Consider the following 25391-nt stretch of genomic DNA (forward strand, 5'->3'; position numbering starts at 1 on the left):
TGTAGCAACTTGTGGTTCAGGGACCTTGGTGTTTTTATATTTAACAGTTTGCAATTGGATTTTCAGGCATGAGTCTAAACAGCTGCTTTTTAAACCCACGTAAATTTTTAGCATCAACAACATCCTGCAATGAGGACTTCCACACGAAACACGTAGTAGGTCAAAAGCATCATCCTCCTATTTCCTCTGACCCTGTCTCCAGCTGGTTTTGCTCAGGGCACTCCACTTCTTGTTTGAGAAGGGACAGAAACAGCCATTCTCTGGTCACTCATGGTTTTATAAACTTCTAACATCTCCTTCTTCAGTCATCTCTTGTCTAGACTGAAGACTCCTAGCCTGTACATTACTCTGAATTATCCTAGCTGCTTTTGTCAGCCGTTTATCTGGTTCTGCTGTATTATTTTGCTCTATAAAAATGGTTTTGACTCTTGTCACTCTGACGTATTAAACCTGAGTTTATATATTCAAATCCTTCAAAAGTTTCTGTTCACTTGCCCAGAACTGATATTCTGGTTGCGGGATGCAATTCCCAGACCTCCCTGCCAATCCATTTTTAGAACTGGTGGCGTATTAGCTGTCTTCTGCTCTCCTGCCCTTTTGGTGCTTTTGAACAAGAGGTAGTACAAAACAGTCACTCAACTAAAGGAAAATAGGTAAGGTGGGCTTTAAAGGAGCATACAGCAATTTCCACTAAGAAATTTCTGGTTCTAATGGATCTTCTGCAGACTGAAAGGAATATTTAATTTTTCATATTCTCAGGAAAAGACTGGGAAGTTATTCCCCTTTCCCCATCTATCCCGCTTCTGACTGCTTCCTCCTGGGGCAACAGCTATTATGTCCTGTGTTTCACTACCCCAGTTTTGGTGACATGCATCAGAAAGTAGAGGTGTAATAAAATGACTGAAGGAAAGTATTTCCACATGGTCAGATTTCTTTTTGCTCAAGCTGGTGTCTGTGCAGACACCAAGGGAAAAATTCATCAAGATCTACAGGTGTTTCCAGTTGTGCTAGAACATGTTATTAATAACACCTGGCAAAACCAGTGGCTCACCATAGCTGGGTTCCTGTCCACACCTGTAACAAACTAGTGAGATTATTGCATCCTGGTGGACAGTCCACAGATTAACTCAGTTTGGGGAGCAGATTTTCCTCCACCTGAATTCTTCTACGATTTCCTCCAAGTTCTGCAATGGGCATTTTGACTTCCCAGGTATACAGAGGCTCTTCCCCACAATGTCTCTCCTGGGCAGGGAATGCACAGTGTTGCTCAGCACTATGTTCACTCAATCCATGGTAAATTGGAGTGCCACTCATTGCTCCTGCAGTGCTGCCAGTTGGATCTAAAGGGACTGCTGCTCTGAGGAGTACCAGCCCCACTGCCCACACTTGCTGTGACTACATACAGTCATCAGGATGGGGGACCGGGGGTTCACCAAGAAACCCCTGGGCCTAGAGTCAGACTGCAAGGAGAAATGGAGATTATACTGGAGAGGAGAACCAAGGCAGGTCCAGAGCAAATCAAAGGAACAAAGCCAAGCTAGAACAAGATGGGGACCACCCAAGTGCAGCAAAAGCCAAGAAGAGAAGCCATTCTGCTACAGCCAGGATCAGATGGAGCCCTGCAAAGGAGGTTTTGCTCCAGGAAGTCTAGAAAATGCTCTACCATGCATGAGTAAGGACTGCTGCCTCCTCCCGCTCTCTGGCACGGAGCTGCAGGTGAGGCCTGCAGTTACTCTTATTTTGCCAAGCATCCAGATATGAGCAGTGCCAGTGCTCCCCTGCTGTGTGAATAGGCTTAGTGAAAAACACACAGCACGGGTGCTCCTTGAGGGAATTTGGAAAAATAACATCAGAATCCCCTCTCCAGGTCCGACAGCTTCTGTGCTGGCCTATGTCCTGGTCCCACACAGAAAGGCATGGTGCACTTCTCAGTGTACAGGAATTGGTTTTCCAAGCCCTGGACAGACTTGGCAAGCCACTGGGGCTGTCAGTCGTGGTCCCCCACTCCCCCAGCTGTTTGTTACCATAAAAACCACCCCAGCTCTCAGGTACACAAGTCTTTCTTCATGCCTGAAACAAAAAGAGCAGCTTTCAAAGGCAACTACAAGGAAAGACCAAAATGTTCAGAGTTCAGTCCATCACAGAATGGACTAAATATATGTGACCTAACCACTGTGTTTCAGCTGAAGTAAAATAAGGAAAACTCTCATGAAGAAACTTCTTGGCACTGCACTGAACTTTCCTTCAGTGTCATGCTGAGCAGCTGCTGGTGGTAGCATTTGGTACAGCTGGAACTGGCAAGGCTGCCTAGTCATACCCTTATTCCACTCTATCCATTTGACCTGCTAAGATAAATCTATTTAGAGATACAATGGGTTAAGAACAGAGTGTCCAGGCAAGGAGGGGAAGAAACTAAAGGTTTTAATCAAAGAAGACAATACTCTCACTCAGGATACCAGAAAACTCAGCACTAACATATGAACTGTTCGGTACAGCACACAGATAACTCCTCATGACACATACCTCAATGCAGCTGGCAGAACTACAACATGCCTGAATGTGGTCACAGTGCAGACAAGAAACAGAAAGGACTTCCATCATCTTTAATACACAGGCAAAGCCTACAGAGACCACAATTCCCTGTCTCAACATAATGGGGTAAGTTGCCACAGATACATTCACATTAGAGACAAAAAACAGCTGCACGTGTCTTTAGAGCACTGCTGGCCATATTTATCTTGTGGGTTACACTTGGACAACTCTGATTTAAAAATCAAAGCAGGAAAATTTTTCCCCCACTCTAATACTAAATAACAGATATACTGACTTGAGCCCTTACTGGCAACCCAGTGGATGTGAAAAGAGGGTACTCTTTCAAAAAAAACCAACCAGAACAGACAAATACATAAGACACAGCCCCTTCCCCCAATCTCCTCAGTACATTGGGGCATACATGCTTGCAACATGAACTCCATAAAGCTGTATTTTATACAGCTGCATTTTAAAAACCACTGAACAGGTGACACTCCTTAGGTGGCCTCCAGGATTCAGTTCAGAAGATTTGCAGTTACACAGTCGCATAGATTTCTCTTTTCCACCTGAAGAAGCAGAGTTTCTGTCTATAAGAGGGGGAAACAAAAGCAACATCAAAACACAAGTGTCAGCACTGTAAAACTAATTAGGTCCCAAAGAAAAGTCAATTTTACTTTTGTTCCAAGATTTGGAATTGATTGTATGTGATGAGTCTTGAGGTAAAAATCAGAGTTATCACTTACTGCTCTGCAAAATAATTTAGCCTTTGTGTGATTAACTGACATGCCAACATGGCAACACTTCCTGTGACACGGAGAAATTCTGCCTGGTACACATTCATGTTTTTCAAATCAGTACATTCAGTATATATCTGCTGCTGTTATTTTTGTTTAAAGTTATTTGTCTTTCTTACAATCTTACTTCAATGGCACAAACTGAAGCAGAAGCTCTCAAGTTCATGAGAGGTTGGGAAAAAACAAACAAACAAACAAACAAACAACAGAACCAAAATCCTGTCAGTATTTTTCTTTTTCCCTAAAAAGAAACTCAAAATATTAGAGTATTACAGCCTGGATTCACTGTTGAAAGTTATACAGAGTAAGGCAGGCATAATTTAATCAATGAATCATATTGTATCTCAAGTTAGGAGGGACCCATAAGGATCATCAAGTCCAACTCCCTGCTCTTCACAGGACTACCTAAAATTAAACCATACAACTAAGAGCATCATCCAGACACTCCTTGAACGCTGACAGACTTGGTGCCGTGACCGCTTCCCTGGGGAGACTGTTCCGGTGACCCATCACCCTCTCAGTGAAGACATCTACTTCTGTTTTAAGTTCTCCAGCTGCACTGTTATTGTTAATAAGCTGTTGGAGCCTAAAATAGACGATAGGTGCTGAGCTGGCATACGGACATCACAGTTCAAATGTGATGAGATTGCTGGCTTCTTTAACGAAAGGGGTCCCAAACTGGTGAAAGCAGAGGGCTCTCAGTTGAACTGGAGTTCACCAATATCAGAAGATCGTTGCTGCCCACAGAGATTTTCTGGAGCAACAAGGGCAGACTGGGTACTTCTCAGAGCTGGAGCTGGGTATGATCAGAAAGGCCTGTACCCCCTCAGCCTACCTGTGCAAAAAGAGACTGAGGACCAGGGAAGGGATAACAGGGCTGCAAAAGGGAAAGTTGGGAATCCTTCCTCTCTAACACACACACATGTTGGTTTTCCTGGCTGTCTGGAGCACTTGTGGCTTTGGTAGATACATGATGGAGTACAGAGCTGTTTGACATCAACATCATACCTTCATCTCTGTTTGTCTATAATGAGCTGAAGCTGTATCTGAGAATCAGTCCACCGAGACTTCCTGGACCTCCTCCTGGTTGCCATGGGACACACTAACTGTGGGAAGTCAACTCAACAAACTGATCCCCACTGGTGTAACCAGCTACACAAAAAAAGGGCATTAGGAAGACTACCAGCTCTAAATGCCAGTGAAATCCATCCTTAATCTGCCTGTCTTGTGATTTTTGTATGAGATGGAATTGCCATGTGATTAAAGGCTATGTTTTAAAAGTTGTGTTATCCATTGACCCACATCAGCTAAAGGCACTTAGAGCAGGGCCGGGCTGAAGCGTCCTGCTTACCACCTGCCTTCTTAGTACAGAAAAAGCTAGCGGTCAGATTTTCTTCCCAGATGATAAATGACTAGACACAGCCCTGTGGTTCTATATTAAATCAGGTATCGCTTTTGATTGTTTCACCTACCCTGCAAAACTGGAAAGATCTGATCAAACTTTGCTAACCACCTAAAAGACAATCACCAACCATCTCCCTGACATCATTTGCAATGGCTTGAATAAGGGAGGCTGACAGCATGCCAATAGCTTTGGAGCTAAGCCCCAAGGCTACTTACCATCTTACATATCTTTAATAATATTTTCAAGCCTTTGTTTTCACTTTCATGGGCACATCTAACTTAATGTGCTTTGAACATTCCAAATAACCACTGACAGTTTAGAAAGGAATAAAGAACAAAATGAAAGGCACTGTATACAGCTTTGCTGACTGTTTTGTGAGCTTGATAACAAAACCATTTGCAGTGATTTGTTATTATCCCCTGGTGGGTTAAAGCACATTTAGGAAAAAAAAAAACAAAACAAAACAAAAACCCAAACAAACAAAGAAAACAAAACCAAAAACAAACAAAAAACCCCAAAACCACAAAAAAAAACAAAACACCAAAAAAAAAAACAAAACCAAACAGGGCAGAGATTCTGAACCTACAAAAAAGCTGATAAATTCCAGTTAAAAACGCAGTTCCTGAGCTCTTTAAAGTTGTAATGCAATGTCCACTGTTTAACTCTGAAAAAATGTGCTGGAATTTTGAAAATAAGTGCCTATAGTGCAGACTTACAGGGAACTGTGTAGCCCATGTACTGGATTTTCTTTAGAGGATTTGTTTTATGGCCTGTTCCCCGATGGCCTCTGTATTGAGCAGCCTTTAGATGCAGTAGGGAGACGGCTGTGAACCGGCTGAATGGTTTTGATGGTAGCATCTCCCTCCCAGCAGTACAAGAACCCTTTTCCTAGTTCATGATCAGAGTTGCACTTTGGCTCAGTGGTGAATTACAGATATCCCCAGAAAAGATTGCCCAGAGTTGGTTACTGCTGTTAAAACAACTAATCTAGCCTGCAGCCTGCTCCAAGGGGCCAGCAGCAACAAAGGGGTGGAAAACAGTATAGAGGGGGGGCCAACAGATCTGGTACCTGCATGGGTAGTAGCCAGCCTCTCAGAGATGTTCTGTGATCCTTCTCTTACTGCATGAGTAAAATTCAGCCAGCCTGCCCAGTGATCATCCCATCAGTGTAGGTTACAAACACATCTAGTCTTGTAAAAGGAAGGAGATCTACCCTGTGGTCCCCATAAAAGGTTATGAGACCTATGCTAGAGTCAGTTTGCTTTGTGAGACACCGTGCAGGTCAATGCAGGGCCAAATTAAGCGTGAAAACTCTTGAGTTGTGCAGTAAAACTATATGGTTTCACCTGTACCTGGAATTTCCTCTCTAAACTTTTGGGAATCCCTCCCCCTCCAACACAGTTAGGAGTTGCTTAGTCAACATCTAAAAATCTTGCCTGAAAACAAATGAGTTTTTCACAGAAATTAGTGTCTCCAGTGGGAATTTTAACAAAAGGAATTGTATTTTCAGGGACAGAAATATTTGCCAAACTAAGCAGCAAAACAGACTAAAATAGTAAAATGTAAAATATATATGTGGCTGAAAACAATTGTCTTAAAGCTCCCAGTTTGCTTCAAACTGGGCCACAGCTGAATAATAAAACTAAGAATTGAAACAATGTAGAAGGCAATTCCAAGAAGTCCTCAACTATTAAATATTTCCATGTCTTTTGAAGATGTAGGCAGAATTCCTAGCTTAATGACTGGAATAGGCCTGTCCTAGTCCAGAGGCACTGAAGGATCTCAATATGGATTCAATTATTTAGATTTTAAAGTGATAAGGAAGCAATAGGTTTGTTTTGGTGACAATATATCAAGAAGCCCCATTTTCAGGCTTGCTGTCAAATCTACAACTGTGAAAGTCAATAGGACATTCCTCTCAACCAAACCTTTTTTGCATCCTCATTTCCTCTCCTTTGCTGTCTTTTATTTTTATTCTTTAAAAAGTATTAAAATATAGTTGCTACCACTGAGGGTCTTATTTCTACTCCTGCTTTGGATATCTGTATTTTATAAAGCTTCTCTCTTAGTCTGCAAGCTGTCAGTGTCATAAAGGCCACTGCCATCTCCAGAAAACCAGAGAAGATTTTAATAGTTGAGATATTTTTGAATCAAGATTTAGAAATTCTGGTGAAAAGTTCAAGGTTTGTAAAAGAAGTAAAAGGTATGCTAGAACCACTTTACAGCACAAGCTGAACATCTTGTTTGTGCTGTATACAGTTCTCAGCAGATGTATTCATTAACGAGATTTCTTCATGAAAAAGCCCCAAATATATTTGACCTGTAATTATTGAACAGATTTTGTTTAACTGCAAATGTGCTACATACCAATCTGGTTCTTCTGGAATGTTTGTTTGGTTTTTTTTTTTTGTAGTATGTCATCTTCATTCCTGCACCTGCATTTTCACCTAAACATCATGGACCCTACTTGGAGTTACCTCAAGCCATTCTTCAAAGATGACAGTTTGCAGGCTTTGAGCTGTGAACAACCTTGACCACAGATTAGAAAAGCAAAAAAGTTTGAGTGCCTTCTGTTGAAAAATCTGTGCAAGAGTGTAGATATAGCACTTCAGCTAAAGGGTACACAGGAGGTGGGGAAAAAGCTACCCTTCTGAGACACCACTATCTGACAGCAGCTGGGATACAGCTAGTCACAGATTGCAGGTTGCACTAGCAAGAGACAGATTCAACTTCCCTCACAGAAGGAAGATACCAACCTTGGCAAATTCTCCAGACTGACTGCAAGCCAAACAAGTTTTGTTCCCTATGCTGTTCTACTTTGTGGCATTTTTCATGATTATGGAATCAGAGCAATGCAAAAAGTATCTACGAGATGATGTTTCCTCCCTTACCCTCTCTTCAGGGGTAAAAGCATGTGCAGGGGAGTATTTTATTTTAGTGGGCTTTTTGCTTGAGCTGCTCTCTCCTTTTGGGTAATAAACATAAATGATACTCTCACCTCATTCCCCCTAACATAAAAACAAAGGTGCAGCCAGCATTTGGAATAAGAATAGCAGCGCTAATGGCTGTAACTGGGAAAGAGAAGGACAGAGGGCTGAGGACTGTCAGTTCACTCTTTCCTGAACTTCCTAGTGTCCCTGAAACCCCAAGTCAGAAGAATTTCACAGATTATTGCACAGAGAGGTGGAATGTAATTACCCAGCCTCGCCTTAGAAGACAGGACAGTACAGTCAACAGTGTCTTGTGCAAAATCCACCCACCTTATCTACTTTTATCCCCATCATTTTCTTCCATATTTAAAAAAAAAAAAAAAAACCAAAACTGAATGCTTCCTCACCCGTGTGTCTAGATTATATGCTGTCTTCTTTAGATCCTGCAGAGCTCTCTGCATGAACTCAAATGCATGGCAATCAACACAGGGACGACCTAGGAGAGCATTTAGAAGAGCATTTAGTAGGGAATCATGATTATATGGAATGAAGTATTAAATAGAAGGAATGAAGAGTGATTTTGAGTATGAGGAAGAGCTACAGAAAAGGGTCCACAGAGTGAATACTGATGTATGTACTCTTGAACAACGTAGATTATTGTAAATGGTCCATCATGATTGTCCACCCAGTCTCTCGATGACAAAAGAATTACTTCAAGAAATTTGCATTAAAAATTTTCTTCCTCCTTTATTGCTGTTCCCCTCATCTTTCTCTTGTCACAGTTCATAGTGTGGAAACACTAAACCTATAACTTGAGTCTTTCATCTTGCTCCACTGACCCTAAGTACATTTTCAAACCTAGCTTCAGACTTTTCAGATTTTTCAGAAATTACTTCTGAAGCCATGAAACTGTTCCCTGGAAAAATCTTGTTTCCTAATCTCACAAATTTAAGCTCTAAATAGAAAGCTAATGGAATAAAATTTACTACAATATCACAAAGATGGATCACTTAGCCTCTAACTTTGATTATGATACAGCTTTGTCCAAAGCTAGTGAAGCAAGCAGCAGATAAACGCAATGTCCTGTCATTAATGGGCATTGCTGATAAGCAGAACTGCTGCATTCTGGACTAATTGCAGCGTTTAAGATAGTAATCCCATATCTAGATCTCCAGACTTAAGGTCACAAGGCTTGCTTTGCCTTGATCATCATTTAACACAAAGCTGTGCCCTAACAGATAGCAGTACTGAGACAGAACAAATATAGAATGATGAAATGTCTTTGAATCATCAGGCTCTACATATGCTCTTATTTGCTTCTCAGTGCCTGTGCCTCTCTGACTACTTCATAGGAAATATTGCGCAACTGAGAAATTCTGAGCACAAGTTTAGTTTGCTCTTTGAGGTCTGGTAAGTAAGAAAGCATGAAACCTAGAGTGATGTTGGAAAATCCTGCAGTCTCTGTCAGCCTATTTTGCAAACACTTGATATTTCACTGATTACTGCATGCCTCTGATAAGCCTGAGTATGAGCTTCTAGCTCATGATCTGTGTGCTAACCAGCAGACAGGAATCCTGCCTGCTGGAGAGAAGGAGCCTGCCAAATTCTTTAATTGGTTAAGAAAAAAAAAAAAGAGAGATAAAAAATAAACATTGAGCAGTATTAAAGACGTCCTCTCTCATTGTTGTACCACCACCCAACCTTAGTGTTGTTATATTTGCATCAGACAGAAGGACGGGAGAGCCTTTTCCACATCAACAACTTGATGCAAGGACCTGTCATTATGTTTATGACATAAAATTAACATGTATCAGCAAAGGAGAATTAGGTGGTTGAAGGCTGCAAGGCTAGGTGTTAACAAAATGTGCCTTCTTGGCATCTTCACTGTGAACTTTTTAATAAAAACTACTGACTTTAATACAGTAGACATTACCAAAAATAAAAGATGTAATGAACAGTAAACGTCAGTTGAAAAAAGCAAGTCTCAATAATGTCTCTGAAAAGCAAACAGTGATTCCTGGCATAGAAAGGGCTAGCAGAATGAAAGGGCTGTACAAAAGAAAAGGTGCAGAACAGTTGCAGATTTCAGATGCAAGCAAGACAGCAACAGGCAGGAGACAAGGGTAAGAGAGTGAACAGCCTGGGATGAAGGAGAAAAACAGCACTGGTATGCTATGAAGTTGTGGTTTTAAAACAACATAAGCAGGATATGTCCAAAATAGTTTGAATTACTTGGACAAGCTTCAGTGATGTGAAATCTTGCAACATTACAGTACAAGCTGTATGAGGGGACTGTTGGATGGTACGTACTTTCAGCTGGTATGGCTGTTCCTGCTTCTTGGTCAGATCTAACAGGCTCTGCAAGAAGCAGTGCAACCACAAAAACTAAAGGAACTGTAAGGACCGCTCTTCTCAGAAGGCAGGGTGCCAGCATCTTGGGAACGGGCGCTTCTCTGTTTATCAAGAGACATAAAAAAGTTAGTGAGGAACATTACAGGTCCAAAGGGTTTGTTACAAAGAACTTAATGTTCCTGATGGCTAAAGCATTGGCAGCCTTCCTTTGAGTAAGGAAAAGAAAAATAAAAACCAGAAGATCTAGAGCATGGACAAAAGTTCTCTGTACTTTTCCAACAGTCCACATAAAACCCAGCTGGAAGATAATGTCCCTAAACATGAAGGAGAATATCAGAAATGCCTAGACAGTTTTTGGTCTCATTTACAAGCCAGAATGCCAGCAACTTTGCCTGCTCTGTTACTCCAATTTTTTTTCTAACTACACAGTCCCGGACTAGCACTTGAGTCTGGACAGCTGGTTCACTATTAGACTTTGAGATCAAAACTGCAGGGATTACAGAGCTAGCTGAAATAGACCTGAACCTAGAAATGAGGTTTTCAGCCTCTGGCTTCCTTTACTGAAGCACCATCTTTTCACAAATATAATAACTAAAGGTAACCATTGTCATTAACTACACACCACACTGATCATAAAAACTTACTCATTTATGAAAGTAGCTGAAGGAAAATACTTTTGTTAAACCTCCACAAATTCATAGGTAAATGCATCAAAACTCTGACTTTCTGCTTCCCCTACTAATCTGAGCTTCAGACCTTTCTTTGCAGCCATCCATTTTTCCCTGAATATCACAGTCAGGCCACATCATGCCCTGAAGATAGGTACAGCCTGGTTCAGCAACAATTCCCCTTCACACAGAGGTAATTTTTCTTATAAGTACACAGAGGTTTCAAATTAAGTATTTTCTTGATCCAACATATAAACTGTTCAGATCAAGAGGGAATACAGGAAACTTGGACTGGCTCAAGCTGCAACTGTCTATTAGAGATTTCAATCCAAGCCTCAGGGATCCTGTCAAACTTTTAGGGTGGTCCTTAGTTCAGCCAAGTTTACCTTTTGTTCCTGTATGTTCAAATGGAAGAAAGAAATAATCAAATAAGGTTAAATTGCAGCAACACACTAAAATCCACTTGAAAAATCTATTTAGCTAAACCCACGAAAGTAGGACAATATTCTGTCTCTTTGTGATTTTTAAGTTGGTGCATATTAAGCAAAAGATATTGCATAAGAACATCAAATATGCATGTACTGTACGCAAGAGTACAGCACTCCCCAAAACAGCTTGTATTTCATATTTGGAAAGGCAATACGGGGAGGCAGGAAAGGAAAGTTTTTTCCCTGTCTTGCTACAAACACAGAATGGAACAAGCTTGCTTTTTCATATATGCAATCCACTGTTTCAGACACAGCTAATCCAAAACTGCAAATTCTGTATGAACACTTCCAGCACGTGTAAACCAGCTATTCATTCAGGAAGAGAGCAGCATTATACATCTCCCTTTCCTGTGCAGCTCAACCTAAACATAAGAGTAGAGAATGGTTTGGAAGCCAGAGACACACATGTACATGTAGAATCACATATATATTTGGGCCCACAACAAAAAAAAAGATCTGGTAATATAATTCCTATAACCTCAGAACTGGGTTTTCTATCCCTCCCACTATTTAGAAGTGATCTGATGTGATCCTTCTTCTTATTTCTACAAAGCCTAAAATAAAGGGATTAAAATCATAGTAAGTGTCATGGTTTTTTTGTTTTAATTAATGGTGATCTGCAAGCAAAGCAAGTACAATCGAAGACACCAGGCTTTGCAACAGGATGAAGCAGAGTGTCTCCAAGTAACAGTAAATTAGGATAATACCAGCCTCCTTTGAAAGTACCTAATGCAGAAGCCTCCTGCTCAGTAGGAGCAGAGGCTATTGTCGTAGTTGACTCATAGTGCTACAAAGGTTCAACAAAACAAAGCAGATGACACACTGTTAAACTTTTTCAGGGTACCTTGCACACCACGCACCCCAGCATCAGCTCAGCTTAGTATGTCAGCTCTGCTGCACAAAAATTGCTCCCCGAGTGCAGCAATCACCTTAGCAGATCTAACTACTGCCTCTTAGTTATTCTGTGGGAATTTGCTATATGCAACGAACAATCATGACAGGCTTCAAGGGTGGTCTCTCTCTGCAGTGCAACTGGCAATGGAGAAAGATCTGTGCATGGACTTCTGTGAAAGAAAAAATTCACCCCCACTAACAAAGGAAAAAAATATCGGTACCTGATCTCCCTCTTGTCTTTGTGATGGTCTCTTTGAAATGGCCGCTGCAAACTGCTAACAGAACAAGTGCAGCATTTCTGAGCATGTGCACTGTCTCTTTTTAACCTTCTCTGAAAGAGGTTATTACTATGGGGAGATTTCTGCCATGGCAACAATGCAGAGCACTGCAGCACACAGCACAGATTTAAAGAGGAACACTGTGTCTCCCAAGTCCAGGGAAAGAAAATTCTGCCTTGACATGTGAGTTCCAGCAGCCACTTACCTGCTCCAGGTAAGGTTTTTAAAGCTGGGCCACTTGATTCATCTCCCTGGAAGTCTGCTGAATGGTTCTCCCAAAGTCTGCTCATCTGGTGCCTGATTGAAGCAACTTGCTTCCCTAGTGCCTGAAAATAACCATGACAAATTACACCTCCTTCACGTGAAACCAGGAAGAGCCATGGGGTCCCACTCAGGAACTGCAGGACACGTCACAGGTGAGACTTTGTGAAGGCTAGGAATTGTTCAGCCCAGTCTGCCATTCGAATGGTTCTGAGTTACAGGGGTCATAACCACTCACGCCTGCTTTCCTGGGTGTTTCTGTCATCCCAGTCTTGGGGCTGCAGGAACAGCTGCAGGAGTGCAGACCCTTAAACTCCCAGTGGGACTTGAGGCCGAACCCAGAGTAAACTTCACCCCCCTTTTCCATCCTGCATCTCTGTTCCCCTCTGCTTCAGTGGCCCATGAGCTATACTCCAGAACAACACCAACAGCGCTTGTGCTGAACGCAATACAATAATGGAACAGAGATTATAAAAGTGCTTTTGTCAAAGCAAAGCAAAGCTAAGTTCAGGGGTTGCATCTACCCCACAAAACACATTTCCCATCACAAATGAGACACTAGCAGTTCTTGTTCCAGAGAGAATGAGCACAGCTGAGGGCAGACACAGCACTGAGGAACATGCACAGAACTTCAAAGTGACCGTGCTCTGTATTTGCTTTAGCCAGTTCAATAGGGACTCAATCTTAAATGCTTTTATGGTGAGAGTTGGGGGCACTCAGTGTCCAGGAAGGTCAGGCACACAACCTTTTTTTTTTTATTCATGCAGAAGCTTCTTCTCAGAACTATGACTAAATTGCTGGCTAACATTTTTCTTATCAGCATGCTCTATAAATTGTCTCTCCTGTACAGCCCCAGGGGAACAGTTTGCTCCCATTAATTCAACATTTTAAGATTCTAAAATCTCAGGTTGTTCAGTGTGTAACCATGCTGCTATATGAAGTTGCAGTATCCATAAGCAGAGTCAGGAGGGGATTAATTATAGTACTGCCATCTTCATACATCACAAAAACAGAAAGAAGGAGAAAACAATTTTTAGAGGCTGTTCTTTTGGGCAAACAAGATTTAGCGTTGTTCTTGCAGAGATAAGCACACAGGATTTGGTCTGATTAAGTATCTGACTATACATAAATTACAAATACAGAACTTTATTCATGATCATTCTCAGCCATCTAATCTCATACCTTGGCCTCTCTTCCTGATAAACAACATTGATATTCACACACACACACACACACACACACACACATATATGCCTTTTCTTAACCTGTGGACTTGATCATTCCCAGTAAATCTTACCCTGTTCTCCCAAATCCTGTCCTTTCTCTATCACAACACTAACACCAAGCAGCCAGCTCTGGTAGCTTGGGTGTTATCACTGATTCATTCTTCTAGACCCATGCAATGGGCTTCTGACTCCATTAAATACAGTTTAAAAACTCTATTTCTACCATTCTCAGCTGTCAATTTCCTTGTTTTAAGCATCTCATACAAGCTATTGTGACCTCCCTTTTTTAGCTTTGTTCTAAATCTACTTGTCCTGCAAGGAACAACTTCCTTTTCAGTGATTTAACCACAGTTCCTCTTTATTCACTTCTCCCCACTCAGTACTGTGTTAAGCTTCACTGAAACTAGTATTTTCTGAACTGGAAAATAACAGTTTACCACTGAGGAGATTTTCCACAGAGGAGGTAGAGAGTCCATTTTAGGATATTCCTTATTTGAAAAATGTTTTGAAAAAAATTATTTTGACAATTTTCAAATTGATAATTTCTGGCTTTCTGTTTCAAAATTATTTTCTTTTTAAACCTAAACAGGGTATAAATACATTTCATGCTCTGTTCTTGGAATTGCGGCATGGGAGCAGCTCTTTTGTTAAGCGTATTGGGGCACAACCCCATCAGAACATTACAACCCCGATAAAATCTTTCCTTCTCTTATTTCCCTCATGAACAAAGCATGAGTGGTATAGATGCGAGCCCAAGGGCGCTCCAAAACTGGAAGTACAGACCAGAACTGGGACAATATGGCACCTGCACAACCGCCCTCAGTGGCGAGTTCACTCGTGTGCCCAAAGTTGCGCATCGGTGGTGGCCGTGTGGCACTTTGGGCTGAGCGTGAAAAGTGACAACTGGGGGAAAGCTGGAACGTCCTGACTCCCGTGCTGCCCCAGGAGACCGTTCATGAGGTAAGATGAGAGAATTTATAGGTTTTTTTTATAATGAAGTCAAACACAATGGAATTTTTTTCTGAGATCACCACCAGCTAAAAAGCATCAAAGCACTGTTTCTGAGATTTCAATTTTTCATCTTGATAGCACGTGTTTTGATACTATAAATATTTCTGTGGGATTGGGAGAAAAGCTCAAGCCTTTACCTCTAAGCCTCTCCGCTGCTTGGTCTCTCCTCGGCTCTTAAATCTAATACCCTGTCACAGCAGAAAATTTTCTTCCCTCACTAAAGATAACAGATTCTGTCACTTCTCCTGCAGACACTTTTATGCCTTCTCACAGCCTGCCCTCTAAATCATGGTAAAAATCTCTCCACAAGGTACCATCTTGTCTTCCATCAAATCCTCTTTTAAGCTTTACCTCTGCCACGAATCCTACAAAGCGCTGCTGCCTGGCAGAGCCTGGGGAGGACGCTGGCTGTGACTGCTGATGGTATGTAAATGTGCTCGTTACACTGATATCTCACTGCCTCACACCTCTCTGTGAGTCCCCCCCTTGTCATCCCACCATAATCCCAGGCAGCGATAGCTGGAGGGCAGGGGCTGTGTTTGCACTTGCTGGCACAGCACCACAAGGCTGCAGCGTTGATTGAGGCCTTCAGGCAGATGTGATGAATAATAATGTCAAACTACCTAAAGCTGATCACATTGTCCCACACTCTGATATATGAGCTATTCATAGAGCAAGCCTCTTATTATTCTCCTTCCAGTTTACAGCTCCTGGGAAGTGTCAGAGTGACCAGATTCAGAAATTATGCCTTCCTTTGTTCCCTGAACAGGTCTCGTGTATCTTGGCAGTGGCAAATAAATGCAATTGTTCCTCCTTCCATTTTACTCACCAGTAATTCTAGGAATAATTTCCTTGTCAATAATTCAAATTCCTGCAGTCCCTATCTGTCAGAGTATGGCTCATCTGAAATCATTCTAGGCCCTAAAAATCTTGAGTTTCAGTGCAACACTAAGGCTGGGCTCATATCCAAGTCTGACTTTTCCACACAGCTCTTAAGGGAGACCTGCACTGTCAGAACTACTTACTGCTTTTTGGATGAGATGCTAAACCGAGGTCAAATCTCTCAGCACCTCTCTGGGAGTTGAGAAGCATTTAAAAATCCCATGGCAATATTCAGGAAGGGTTAGTGTTAGCTGAGCTATCCTTGGCTTGCACTGTCCCTATCCACTGTCCTGCACACGCATCTTTGGGGAAATAAGCTGTGTTCCAAGCTGTGCATGAGCTATTTCTAGGTACAACAGTTGCAACTATAACTAGTTTGTTAAGTCCACAGGGATGTCTTGAGTACATTGCAGCAACTACACAAATACGCACGCATATGAATGGGCTTTGAACCTGAGGGGAACAAACTGCTATCTTTCCCAGCTCCCCATTCTAGAACCAGACTTCAGAGTCCAGGGGCCTCTTCTAACATGGGTGGCCTAGAAAAGAAAAGACTTCTTAGCTGAGAAAGCAGTGCACCATTAGCCAGTTTCCTTGCAAAGGCTGCCTTGAAAACTAGCAACTGAGGAAACTAAAGGAAATGAGACCACTAAAATTGGAAGCTTATCAATGACCCTTTTTTCCCCAAAAGATATTTATTATCCAAAGTTTGCACAAGGACTCTCAAACTTCAGAATCCAGAAGAGACATAGTCAGAGGGCTCCAGTTCCATTCCCTGCTCTAGGAATAAACTACTTTGCAGTCACCTGAGACTGATCCAGGATGACTTTTATGACAGCAATACCTGGATCTCACTGATAATCAATCATTCTGACATTAATATCTCTATGATTTAATGGCTCAAAGATGCATGTATCTTCACACATCTATGTCTGAAAACAGTATCTTTCACCTGAGTTCATGTTTACAAGGTATTTGCAAGCTGACAGATGTGGCTTCTCCTTCTTACAATTTTTTTCTCCTTGTGACAGAGCCACAAATTGCAAGCTGGTTAGTGCAGTACTATCCTGACGTTGCACTAACTTACTTCACAGTTTCCAGCTCTCATGTCTGCCTTCTAAATACCCTGTGAATGAATTTCTCATTTGTGATGCAGGGATGTTTTTAGACACTAGTCAGTAACAAATGAGCAATTAATGTTCCTTAAGTATCATTATAGTGGTCACAATCTTGAACAAGATGCTAGAGAACAGACCAGAACCCCCTCTGGTAAAAACGTGGCTAGTTACAGCATAAGCGACTGAGTTAAGAATCAATGATCAGAGCTGAGACAGACTCCCATCCTCAGGAGGTCTAGAACTCGATCTAGGTGGGGATCAAGGAGTGACACACACTCCTTAACAGATTACACTCCCTGACTCTTCAAGCTCACCTGGTTATCATTATAAAAGGGAGACACAGTGTCCACCAGGGAAGAAAGGGTTATTTGTTCCTTAGAGAACTTTTTCTAACTGTTGGCAAAAAAAAAAGTGTAGGTCTACAACCCTCAAAACAACAGTTTGTGTTCTTCTGAATGAAAAAGCATGAAGAATTCTATGTTAGTCTTCTCATTTACTAAGTTACAGTTAGTAGTACCAACTAATGCCAACCTGTTTTAGCATCCTCAGTGCCAAACATGCTGTCCAAATGCACTGCAGGGCACTTCCCACCCTGGAGGTGATCGCCTTCCTACACTCTGACATCAGGCGTAGTTTCTAAGCAATGCATTTTTTAATTTCTAGCATACTGGCAAGTATCTTTGCTTTCTTCCACACCTGTCCTCCTGGTTATGTTATTGGCTTTCACTGCACACTGTTGTAAATCACATGAATTTATGCAGAAAGATAGTGTCTGGGCTCTAGATAGTATAAGATCCCCATCCAGTTTTAGGCAGCCAAATCCATAGCAGCTCTGCTTTAAGACTGTTCATTTGGGGTCCACTTCCAACACCTGTTAGAATACACAAGGCAGTAAGTATCTCATGACCCAGCAATATCAAACCCACCTTATGAAACACAACAGCAGTTCAGCAGCTCTGAGACTATGCAGAATGCACTTTAAGACAGCTGAGAACAAATCAATCTTGTTGAAGGTATTTGTCTGCACAAGTAGTTTCAGAAGAAATATGGTGAATCCAGTCTGACCAGAATCAGAAAACGCTGAAAAATCTTTCTCTCAATAAAAGCCTTTCAATTACCAGCAGCCTCCCAGGAGGTTGAAATGCTGAAATGCTCCACTGAAATTCTTTTTCTCCTGAACTCTTTCTAATCTTCACATCTACTCACTTAAAAACCAGCAAAAATCCCTACCATGGACAAAAAGCTGTATTCTAAGGGGCTGAGGATGTAGAAGGGAAACAAATATGCCCTGATGATAAGTGTACTAAAAAACTCTAAAACAGATGTATATATATTAAAGCCATGCTGGATTGCACTTTGAGCAACCTGATCTAGGGAGAGATGTCCCTGACGATGGCATCGGGGCTGGACTAGATGATCTTTAAAGGTCCCTTCCAACCCAAACCATTCTATGATTCTATGATTAATAGATGGTAGAAAATCTTAGAAAACTGAAAATCCAGGAAACGGAGCATTTTCCTCTTATGGACAAAAAATAAGAAGCTGCCCATCCATATAAAGAAAACTCTTTGTATTCCCATCCCTCTCCATGGAAGGGCAAAATTCATCTATGACTCATTTACTGGTATGAGAAGGACATAACAATTAATTTAATTTTGTCAAGTAGGCTGAAGGACATGTGGGGAACAGCCCCACATACAGGTCAGATCGAAGGGAGATTTCGTTTTGTGGAGAAAAAAGCAAGAACAGTCAAGCAGGATGCAGACAAAAGGGGGAAGCTGAAGTTAACATAGGAACGAAGCAAAAGTGGTATGAGGTAAGAAAATAGGTTGGATAAGGGAGAGAAAACAAAAAGGGCTAGTTTAGCTGGAAAAGTGGAGGAAAGATCCATTTTCTTAAATGTTTCAAGTCCTCGGATAAGATTGGTATAATTGTGATGGACAAGAATGCTTTATATTTGGAGGTCAAAAACAAACAATTTTTTTTTAGACCCTCTCAGAAATGTCAATTGTGATATACAGCACTCTAAGGAAGAAACAGATATCCTGACTTTGAAGGTCTAGAACTGATGCATGAACGACAGTGTTGCTCAAGGGATGTAGACATCAGGCGACACATGATAAGGAGTGGGATGTCATCATGTACCTTTGTTGCATGACGTACTCTAGATATGTCCCATTACCATGACTTATGTGGATTACTATTTTTAGAAATGTAAACCTCAGTAAATCAAGAAAAACAGGATTTTCACTGTTATACTGGAAACCAGAACTGTTAGAAAGCCATAAACACATCTGTCTGATAGGTGAATCCACCTGCCAAAACAGCTGAACACTTCCTCCAAAACTCAGCACTGCCTGAGTGGGAGTTGGACAGGTGCTTATACAATTTTAATAGCTTGAAACAGTGCTTATGTTTAAAAGCAGGAGCAGGTTATTTACAATGCAGCCAAATTTTCAAGGTGAGGAGGAAGAGAAATCACAGAAGATACTTTACTGGGTGCTTAGAGATGTGCACAGGACAGTACAGCAGCTGAGAGAAAAGGAAAGAGGTGTCTGTCAGCTAAACTCTTCCCTTTCTTACTTTGCCTCAGTTCCTTTCCTATATTCCTCTTGTCTCTTACACAACATCTGCCGTAATTATTCATTCTCTCTATCTCTGACTCTTAGTTCTTTATCCCCTGTTTCACATTCTTTGTTCTCTCAGGCCCTGATATTCTCCTGCAATCCAGTGCTCAGCTGCAGCGTGTGAATACCGACCCCTGGTTTGGGCCCTCAGCTGAGTGACAGCAGTTTAGCGACCCTCCAAAGAACCAGTTTCTTATACATCTCTCCACCACCTTATCCCTCTGATAAAATGCTATTGTTCTCTAGAAAGATGGCTGGAGCAAATGCACAGGCTTCTCATCCCCTTGTAGTTGATAGTCTGGCATAGCATGCCAGAACAGATCATAGAATGCTTTGTAAAGGGCAACGTGGAGCGTCACTGAATGACTACACACTTGTCCCATCTGCCAGAATTAGCATCAGCTCAGATGGCTTTCTACTCCTAACATGGCTAGCTCCAAGCAGTGCAGACTGTAAACAAGAATGCAGATGAAGGTAAAACAAAGAGAGGCTCCTGTTTTTAAAAGTCATGTAACCACCCTGAGAACTTCAAACATGAGTGGAGGTCTCTCAAAATATTGTGGAAATCATCGGTGGCGTAGGTTCCCTGAGATCAGTCAATAAATCAGTACGGGTACTGGGACTGTGCTGAATCAGTGCGTATCAGCTACTTGGGACAGTAAGACACAAACATACACTTTTTTTAAAAGGAATGTTATAGGTAGGAGGGGGCTGAGAGAAAAATCTGCCCAAATGCCCCAAAATAAGAGCTGGCTCCAAGTCATACCCCCAGCTATTAGCAGGCGGCCCTAAGGTGCTGAAAAGGCCCTCACTAGAGGTTCTCCACCTTTTCCACACTGAGACCCATTTTGTCTTTTCTAGGACTTTCTACTTATTTTTAGGGATATGGGAAAGACGAGGCAGTAACCACCTGGTTATTCCTCTTCATTCCTTCTGGATGAGGAGTCTGCAACAGGGAGGACTGCCCTGTCCCCAGGAATGTGGGCACCCCACTGCACCATCCTGAATTATTTTAAGTGCTATGTTTGAATCTGTGATAATGCACAAACTATTTCTCATCTCCACATCTCAAAGAAGGAAAGAAAAGAACAAGGCAGAGCTCTCAGTTGCATAAATACTTTTCTCTTGGCAAGGAATCTTCTCTGGGCAGGCATCCTGCATTTTTATCCCAGACAGCAGCATCCTTTCCTCAGAAAGCATGTATCTTTAACTTAGTTTCCCACTACATTCTGGAAATTGCATCAGGAGGGAGAAAAAAGAGATTATGTGAGGGTTAAAAGATCCAATTTTTCAGAGCATAAATTCCTGCAATGTCTATGCTAATGGTGCACTTGTGATATGCTAATTTTGCTAACATGAGCAGCCACCTCTCAAGAGTTCCTGTGTAATCTAATATAACCCTAAATCACTATGAGGCAATGTCTCTCATCTAGGGCATGTAGTTGTCATATGGGGAGATTTTTTAATAAGCAGTTTGAAATAAATATCTTTCAAGATTTAAAAAAAAAATACGTTAGCGGATTTATGTCAACTTTACAATATAGTTGAGGCAAAGAAAGGTTTTCAAGTAACATTAGATGAAGCATCCTTTTGACAAAGGGGTACTAGGGCTCTACAGTGTTTGAAAAAGCACGCACTATACATGGCAGATAAATGTGGCTACAGCGTACTAGGATGTTAAAACTGAATTAGATTAGAACTTTGTGATCTTCACTTAACCTCTCCAACCGCTAATTCTTTCATAGACTGTCCCACAACAGAAGCTCATTGAAGGAAATCACTTTTAACACTGTTGCACTGGTGTGAAAACAAAACAAGCCTACCATTCCTCCTTGGTTCCAGTGGGTTTTTTCAGCCTGAAGCATTCCCACTTGGCTCAGCTGTTTTTGTATTTAAACTTGAATGGTTTTCAGTCAAAAACAAAGAACATCTGTTCGGCAATTTTAAAGCTAGAAGTATTTAACATTTTTCCCTTGATGTGCAAGATTTGATTCACTGCCCTGTTGTATTGATGTTACTGGAGAGGCTTTACACATGATTTAGAAGACAGATCAGCAATGCAGGACACCCAAGATGGCAAGCGGGCAGACAACATGCTGCTGGGCCAGTGCAGGGCCAGGAGGCACGTGCTTCTTTAGAGAGGCATTTGTGAGAGGCAGTAGATATCAGTTCAAATTGAGTTCTGAGCTCAGCAAGAGCTGCTGCCTTCCAGAGGGCTAGAGTACCTCCCATTAACCAACTGAAGGACTTTGTTTCCTTGAGAGGCAGGATTGCCTGGTTCCAGCAAGGTTTCTGCAGGAATAGATACCCTCTTTTTGAGGAGATAAAAATGAAGCACTTCCAGACCAGCACTGTAGCCCTCTTTACTCTGAAGCTCAGGAGTGCCTCTCCTCATCATATCATTATATCACTTAGACCTCCAAAGCTGCTTTTCTGGTCCAGGCATGATGAAAAAAAAAAAAAAATAGGTAAAAGCATATGCATATTCTGAAATTTAAAATTCTGAAAGAGAGGAAAATATTTGCTGTTTTACTATCAATTATTTTATTAGTTGAACTGTTTCTGCTTACTCAACTATTTTATTATTGGAGAAAGTGTCAGATGTATCTTTTTTAAAAGGATGTAATTAAGCACAGTCAGGAGTCATTAGATTATTCAAAAAGCCTGCTGCTTACCATTAACTAATAGCAACTACCAAAACAAGGGGCTTTTTTAAATGGACTAGGCCTACCTCTAACTGCAAAAGTATCTTGGACGGCAAAGGCACTTAGAGATTCCATCTTTATGCTATAGAATGATGTACTCAGCAATTAGTTCCCTCCAAGCTGGAGTTGAAAATTGCCTTTCCAAACACCAAAATTAACAGAGGATTAAACTGTCATGTTTTGCATAAAAATGAGCTTTGAAGATTGCTTATGCCGTGAGTCACTTCTTATCTTGAGATCAGCCATTTAAATCTGATGCAGGTTGTGCTTTTTTGCTAGTACTTTTTATCTAGGTGGAAAAGAGACTGGATATTGTGGTGTGGGATGTTTCTGAATCAGTGAATTCTGGCTTGTCTGTCTTCCAACCAGTGATAAACTGCAAATGCCATTGGAGAAAAAGGAGGGTATAACGGTAGCAGAAGTGGTAACTCTCCAGAATAAAGCAAATACAGCATTAAGACCCCATCTTCATCTGAGACAGACAAATGTTAAAAAATACCTTTGTTGCACCAGCAAAAAAAGCCATAAGAAAATGTTTGGGCGCTGTTCATGTCACACCATACTATGTTGGCATTTCCATTTGACACGCAGACTTGTCAGTTTTGAGCGTAGCTGTGAACTACAGATGCTTTTAAAATAGGGATAGAGGAAAATAGATTCCCATTCAAAATAGAACCTGTGGTGAATGTCTATTCCAGGGCTAAAAAGGTCTGAGATTTACTACTCATACAGACAATTTTCCAGCTGCACTAACACTGAGGGAGGGAGAAAACATACTGAGGTGCTCTCTGTCCTTTATCTTTCAAGCTGGTTTTGAAATCTCCGAACAGAAATATTTCCTCTGTTTCTAGAGACCAGCTGTTCAATGAGAGGTGGGAAATGGAGGGAGCAACAGACAAGCAGCTTTGAAATCTGCTCATATTGGCATGACTGAATTGTATTAACTCATCCCTTGGCTGACAGCATGTAAAATATAAGACAATTCACAGAGGATTTTCCCACTTGTGCATTTGTAAGTACACAGAACAAAATTGGTTATAGTCCCTTTTTGCTGTCTCTGCAATGACAGACATTAAATCAAGTGTGACTGGTGAGGGGCATCCTTCGTTCTGAGTAGCAGATTTGCAGTGGCTGGGGCCCATCATGCGTGCCACCTTTTGCTGGTTATCATCTCCTTCAGAAGCCAACACTGACCCTGCGGAAAGGTGACTGAACTGAGGATAGATTAAACAGGAGGGCAAGTTGCAGGCACTGACAGGCCAGGAGCAGCCACTCACACAATGGAGAGCAACAGAAATACTGCACAGCAAAGCACCCACCAGGTACTGTGCTGCTGAGGAGCATCTTGATACAACCACCACATCACAATCTTCCAGCCTCCCTCGAGGGCATCTCTACTCATGACAGACCCAGACTAAAGCCTGGAAATCCTCCTCCATATGTGCTTTTAGATGGCCTCATTGCTATGCATATTTTAGTACTTTGCATTCGTGTGCTGGGCCAACATCACATAAAATCTTCATATAAGCATTCTTGTCCCTCTTCTACTCTTATGAGGGAGAATGTGATATTTGGGGAGCTTTTTTAGTTAAGTGTATGATGCTTCTGTGTCAGACACAGCAGGCCAAAAACTTGCTTCTCCATTTGGAGGGATGAGTAATAATTTAAGATGATCCTTAAGTCTGTGAGCTACTCCCCAAAAATGCATCTACGCTGGCAGTTATGACTGAGATAAAGGATCCCATGCTCTCAGCCACCTAAGCAACCTTCCCTGCATCTGTATCTTGCTTGTCAGCAGCAGCTTCTACATCCTTCTCCTTAATTCTCCATCCAGCCCCATCTACAAATTGTCTTTCTCCATTAAGTCTGATGGAGAGGAAAGACAGGAGGTATAGTGCCATGTGGGATTGCTGCTTACCCCTACTCATACTTACAAGCTGCAGCACCCAGATGAACTAAATATATAACTTCAGAAAAGCTTCTGGACTCAGACTGGATGGCTGCTGAGGCTTGTACTTAGAGCACTTCTTTATAAGCATCTACCAAGTTGGAGCTTGAAAGTGACCCTAAATTTCTCTGTAATTATCAGATATATTCTTACCCTTTCTGTACATTTATACTTCAGCTGGCAAATGGGGCTAACTGAAGTTCTCAACTCTCTCAAGTTGAAAGGCTTTGTTTACCCTTGTGGTAAAAAGCTTCATAGCCCTCAAGAACGGTACTGTTATCCCCTGCCAGTGTCATTTACAGTTCCCAGGCCAGGCTACAGAGCAAATGGGAAATCATGACTGAGACCCTGAGTTTGAGTATGGGAAGCCAGTGTAGAGAGCAGAAATTGGTTTGACATGCGTGTGGGTGTTTTGAGTTAAGGACACATGCTGCAGTGTTCTGTAGCAGTCAGTCATGTTTCCTGAGGACCTGTGTCATTGCGCCAAGTATACAGTACCGCTGCAGATCTGAGAGCATGTTACACTTCAGAATGCTTTCCTCTGCCTCCAGATCCCTTTACCGGCCAAAATGGGAAATGGGTGCCTCTGGGCATCTTTCCAGAAGCCTCTGATGCATTCATGCAGCAAAATTCAGCTTGTACATTCATGTCCTTTTCACCTTGGTATTTGCACTGCATAGCATATTTGCCCTACCTTTGCTTCTCCTTTGGATGCCCACTGGCCTTTTGTCTATTTACCAAAGCATGAAGTACCCAAGTAGGAACAAAACTGAGTTAAAGTCTGGCAGATCAATAGTATCTGCCAGATAATATTGGCTCAGGCTTCTTAACAACCATTATTGTTAAGAAAAGTGTTAAGCTGTACGGATAGGTGTCCCTTCTGAAGTTATACCACTGAGCTGAAATTTAACCCTTCTTCACATTTCCAAAAGTCAATCAGGCTGTCATTGAAACAGCCTTTAAATAGAAACAGGAATAGATGAAGGCCTGGTGGTTTTATTTTGTTGTAGCAATGACAGTTGATTTCACATCAGAGCTCATCAGTGTTCCTTAGTCAGCATGATTGTTCTGGACTTCCTGTCATTCCCACAAACTGAGCAAGTAAGGTTATTTAGGAGCTTAGAGTTAGGATAGAAAGGGAAAGTAGACAATATGCTGCCACCTTTTGGTTATACAAATGAGAACAGGTATTATCTGGATAGATCTATCTAGTGGAAATTAAAAGACATCTATGCTTGTTTTCTGTAATAAAACAACCTGAAAGTCCATATA

General features: G+C 41.6%; 1 protein-coding gene across 2 annotated transcripts; it reads right to left on the reverse strand.

Moving 5' to 3' along the window:
- Positions 1-2400: 2400 nt before the first annotated feature.
- Positions 2401-12667, reverse strand: LOC104363001 (neuropeptide-like protein C4orf48 homolog). Of its 2 annotated transcripts, none has more exons than XM_009969387.3 (4): positions 12547-12667; positions 9972-10114; positions 8069-8157; positions 2401-3119 (listed from the first exon to the last, which is right to left on the reverse strand). In XM_009969387.3, the coding sequence occupies exons 2-4, from the start codon at positions 10093-10095 to the stop codon at positions 3048-3050; spliced, it is 285 nt and encodes a 94-aa protein (XP_009967689.2). In that variant the 5' UTR covers positions 10096-10114; positions 12547-12667; the 3' UTR covers positions 2401-3047. The 2 variants fall into 2 exon arrangements, with proteins under 2 accessions (XP_009967689.2, XP_032843255.1); XM_032987364.2 differs by lacking the exon at positions 12547-12667 and adding an exon at positions 12285-12377.
- Between the last annotated feature and the right edge of the window lie 12724 nt (positions 12668-25391).

The sequence above is a fragment of the Tyto alba genome, unplaced genomic scaffold (assembly GCF_018691265.1).
Source record: "Tyto alba isolate M040663 unplaced genomic scaffold, T.alba_DEE_v4.0 Super-Scaffold_6, whole genome shotgun sequence".
Classification (NCBI taxonomy): Eukaryota; Metazoa; Chordata; class Aves; order Strigiformes; family Tytonidae; genus Tyto; species Tyto alba.